This window comes from Perca flavescens, unplaced genomic scaffold (genome assembly GCF_004354835.1).
Source record: "Perca flavescens isolate YP-PL-M2 unplaced genomic scaffold, PFLA_1.0 EPR50_1.1_unplaced_scaf_37, whole genome shotgun sequence".
NCBI lineage: Eukaryota > Metazoa > Chordata > Actinopteri > Perciformes > Percidae > Perca > Perca flavescens.
Genome location: NW_021166688.1, coordinates 67,501 through 73,000, shown reverse-complemented (window position 1 = coordinate 73,000; position 5,500 = coordinate 67,501). Strand labels below are relative to the sequence as shown.

Here is a 5,500-nt window from a genome sequence, read left to right as displayed (position 1 = left end):
TTTTGCTTAGATAGAAGAGGAGAAGGCCGATGACAGTGAGAACTACGTAGGTTTCTGTCTCCTGAGATAAACTGATGTTTAGGCTAATGTTAAGAACAGAGAGCAGAGGGGAAGGTGAGACAATGGTGTTACTGTTAATGATGTCCTCTCTGCAACTATGGCCATGCTAAGAGATACATTTAGAGGGGGCTTAACGGAGGTCTTCACTATATGATGTTTGGATGTTTAGACTTTAGGTTAGAAAGACATTTTCAGTTGTGCTGCGTGTACCTTTGAAACTGTTTTCTCCATTTGCAAATGTAAATAAATACTCAAAGACCAGACTTTGGTTTAATTCTCAAACAGTCGTTATTCGTTGTGATTTTATCATGAATATCACCAACGCTGCTGCTTCAAGGAGAGCTTCCACCACAGTGGTCACCTGACACAGGAAGCGGCGCTCCTTCTTGTGGAAGCGTTCGTGCGTGCGCAGCGTCTGTTTCTGCGTGAAGCGTTTGCCGCAGACTTCGCAGCCGAACGGCTTCTCGCCGCTGTGGATCTTGGCGTGCGTCTTCAGGTTCCCGCTCTGGTTGAAGCGTTTGCCGCAGACGCCGCAGCCGAACGGCTTCTCGCCGCTGTGGACGCGCAGGTGCATCAGCAGCGCCGCGGCCGCCGGGAAGCTCTTACCGCACACGTGACACGTGTTGGCGAGCTCGCCGTGGTGGGACAGGAGGTGGGAGGAGAGGGCCCCGGCCGACTCGTACTGATGACCACAGAGACCGCAGAGGAGACCGGAGTCTGGAGGAGAGGGGGGGAGAGGATGTAAAACATGGACCCTCAGCAGTGATGATGTAATGATGTGATGTAAAAATGTGATGATGTAATGATGTGATGATGTAATGATGTAATAAAGTAATGATGTGATGATGTAATGGTGTAATAATATAATGATGTGATGATGTAATGTAAGGATGTAATAATGTAAGGATGTAATAATGTAATGGTGTAATAATATAACGAAGTGATGATGTAATAATGTAATATAATAATGTAATAATTTAATTATATAATAATGTAATAATAATATAATATAATATAATTATGTAATAATGTAATTATGTAATGATGTAATAATTTAATGGTGTAATATAATGAAGTGATGATGTAATAATGTAATAATATAATAAAGTAATGGTGTAATAATGTAATGATGTAATAATGTAATGATGTAATGATGTGATAATGTTATTATATAATAAAGTAATGGTGTAATAATGTAATGATGTAATGTAATAAGGCAATAATAATATAATGTAATATAATAATGTAATGGTGTAATGTAATGTAATGGTGTAATAATATAATAATGTAATAATATAATGATGTAATAATGTAAAACTATAATATAATGATGTAATAATATAAAAATGTAATAGTGTAATGATGTAATGATGCAATATTATAATTTAATGATGTAATAATGTAATAATATTATGTAATAATATAATAATGTAATGATGTAATAATGTAATATTATAATAATGTAATGGTGTAATAATATAATAATGTAATGATGTAATAATGTAATATTATAATAATGTAATGGTGTAATAATATAATAATATAATGGTGTAATAATATAATAATGTAAAATAATAATGTAAGAATGTAAGAATGTAATAATATAATGTAATAATGTAATAATGTAATGGTGTAATAATATAATAATGTAATAATATAATAATGTAAATGTAAGAATATTATAATGATGTAATAATATAATAATATAATGATGTAATAATATAATAATATAATAATGTAATAAAATAATGATGTAATATAATAATATAATAATGTAATAAAATAATGATGTAATTATATAATATAATAATGTAATAATATAATGGTGTAATAATATAATGGTGTAATAATATAATGGTGTAATAATATAATAATGTAATAATATAATGGTGTAATAATATAATAATATAATAATGTAATAATTAGGGGTGTGACGAGATCTCGTACGAGATCTCGCAAGATTAAAACGTGAAGAGATTTCTCGTCGAGGTGAAAAGTTGTCGTTCTCGTGAACCCAAACTTGTGATGTGTCTCGTCGAGTAAGCGTCTCGTCACACCCCTAGTAATAATAGAATAATGTAATAATTTAATGGTGTAATGATATAATAATGTAATAATGTAATAATATAATGGTGTAATAATATAATAACGTAATATAATAATGTAATGATGTAATAATATAATATAATGATGTAATAATATAATAATGTAATAATGTAATATAATGGTGTAATAATATAATAATGTAATAATGTAATAATATAATGGTGTAATAATATAATAATGTAATATAATGGTGTAATAATAAAATAATGTAATAATGTAATATAATATAATGATGTTATAATGTAATAATATAATAATATAATGATGTAATAATATAATGGTATAATATATTAATGTAATAATATAATAATGTAATGATGTAATAATGTAATAATATAATATAATGATGTAATATAATAATGTAAAAATATAATGATGTAATAATGTAATAATGTAATATAATGGTTTAATTATATAATAATGTAATAATATAATAATATAATGATGTAATAATGTAATAATATAATGATGTAATAATGTAATGTAATAACATAATAATGCAATAATATAATGGTGTAATAAAATAATAATATAATGATGTAATAATGTAATAATATAATAATATAATGTTATAATGTAATATAATGATGTAATAATATAATATAATGATGTAATAATGTAATATAATGATGTAATAATATAATAATATAATGATGTAATAATGTAATTATATAATATAATAATGTAATGGTGTAATAATATAATGATGTAATAATATAATAATATAATTATGTAATAATGTAATAATATAATAATATATTGGTGTAATAATTTAATGATGTAATAATTGAATGTAATAATATAATGATGTAATAATATGATAATATAATGATGTAATAATATAATGATGTAATAATATAATGATGTAATAATATAATAATGATGTAATAATATAATGATGTAATAATATAATATAATGTAATAATGTAATAATATAATGATGTAATCATTTAATATAATAATATAATGATGTAATAATATAATATAATGATGTAATATAATAATATAATGATGTAATAATGTTATATAATGATGTAATAATATAATATAATGATGTAATAATGTAATAATGTGATGTAATAATATAATAATATAATGATGTAATAATGTAATAATATAATAATATAATGATGTAATAATATAATATAATGATGTAATATAATGATGTAATAATATCATAATATAATGATGTAATAATGTAATAATATAATAATATAATGATGTAATAATACAATGATGTAATAATATAATGATGTAATAATGTAATAATATAATGATATAATAATACAATGATGTAATAATATAATGATGTAATAATGTAATAATATAATGATGTAATAATATAATAATACAATGATGTAATAATATAATATAATGATGTAATAATATAATATAATGATGTAATTATATAATAATATTGATGTAATAATATAATGATATAATAATACAATGATGTAATAATATAATAATGTAATAATATAATGATGTAATAATATAATAATATAATGATGTAATTATATAATAATATAATGTAATAATATAATAATATAATGATGTAATAATATAATATAATCATATAATAATATAATGATGTAATAATGTAATGATATAATAATATAATGATGTAATAATATAATATAATAATATAATGATGTAATGATATAATGATGTAATGATGTAATAATATAATAATATAATAATGTAATAATATAATAATATAATAATATAATGATGTAATAATATAATGATATAATAATATAATGATGTAATAATGTAATGATATAATAATATAATGATGTAATAATATAATGATGTAATAATATAATGATGTAATGATATAATGATGTAATATAATGATATAATGATATAATAATATAATGATATAATGATATAATAATATAATAATATAATGATATAATGATATAATATAATGATGTAATAATATAATAATATAATGATGTAATACAATGATGTAATAATATAATATAATAATGTAATAATGTAATAATGTAATGATATAATAATATAATGATGTAATAATATAATAATGTAATAATATAATAATATAATAATGTAATAATGTAATAATATAATAATATAATGATGTAATAATATAATGTAATAATATAATGATGTAATGATATAATAATATAATGATGTAATAATATAATGATGTAATGATATAATAATATAATGATGTAATGATAGTTCTGGGCGTACCAGTGTCCTGTAGGTGTGTCTCGGCGTGTTTCAGCAGGGCGCTCCTGGTCCTGTGGGCGTCTCCGCAGACTCTGCAGCGCCGGAGTCTCTGCGGCGTGCCGGCGGCGCCCGTGGCGGCGGCCTCCTGCCGATGCGTGGCGGCGTGTCTCCGCAGGCCGCGCCGCTGACCGAACTCCTCGCCGCAGACGCCGCAGGCGTGCACGTCCCGGCCGCCGCCGCCGCCGGCGTGCGCTCGCGCGTGGCGCTCCAGCGAGGTGCGGTGGCAGAAGCCGCGGCCGCACTCCGTGCACGTGAACGGCTTCTCGGCGGCGTGCACGCGGGCGTGAGACGCCAGGTTTCCCTTCTGGCTGAAGGTCCTCCCGCAGACGTCGCAGCTGTAGGGTTTCTCTCCCGTGTGGCGGCGCTCGTGCAGCTCCCGCGCCAGGATGGAGCCGAAGCGCTTGCCGCAGAACGGGCAGGTCCGGCAGCCGTCGCGGTGCGTCTGCAGGTGAGCCGCCAGTTCGGTCGCCGAGCTCAGGCGCTCGCCGCAGAAGCCGCAGCGGGCGCCGGCCGAGTCCCCGGCGCAGGCCTGCAGGACGTGTCGCAGCAGGAAGCCTTTCCCCGGCAGCGAGCGCTGACACACTTGGCAGCTGAAGCTCTGCGGCGGCGCCGATCGCGATCGTCTACGCTCGTTCTGATGGTCCCGTGTGACGGCGAGCGGAGGGCGCCCTCTCTTCTTCTGCAGAAACTCTGAGGAGACACGACAACACGTTAGATTAGGGCTGCTCGATTATGGAAAAAAGATTGTATAAATCACGGTTATTTTTAGTCAATATTAAAAATCACGACAATTTCTCTCTCTCAGACACACACACACACACACACACACACACACACACACACACACACACACACACACACACACACACACACACACACACACACACACACACACACACACACACACACACACACACACACACACACACACACACACACACACGCTTGATTATGGAATAAAATATAATCACGATTATTTCGGTAAATATTGAAATCACGATAATTATCTATTATCTATCTATCTATTATCTAAATCTATCTGTTCTATCTGTCTATCTATCTATCTATCTATCTA

At 29.2% G+C, this 5,500-nt stretch overlaps 1 protein-coding gene across 1 annotated transcript in view; it reads right to left on the bottom strand.

Annotated features, from left to right (window-relative positions):
• Positions 1-379: 379 nt before the first annotated feature.
• LOC114551701 (zinc finger protein 250-like) overlaps positions 380-5,500 on the bottom strand; it is a gene marked incomplete at its 3' end in the record, with an annotated part of 15,996 nt that continues 10,875 nt past the window's right edge. The window contains exons 4-5 of the mRNA XM_028572667.1: positions 4,387-5,115; positions 380-777 (exon numbers count right to left, since the gene is read on the bottom strand). Coding sequence (XP_028428468.1) covers positions 380-777; positions 4,387-5,115 — 1,127 coding nt within the window. The remainder of the gene's footprint in view (positions 778-4,386; positions 5,116-5,500) is intronic.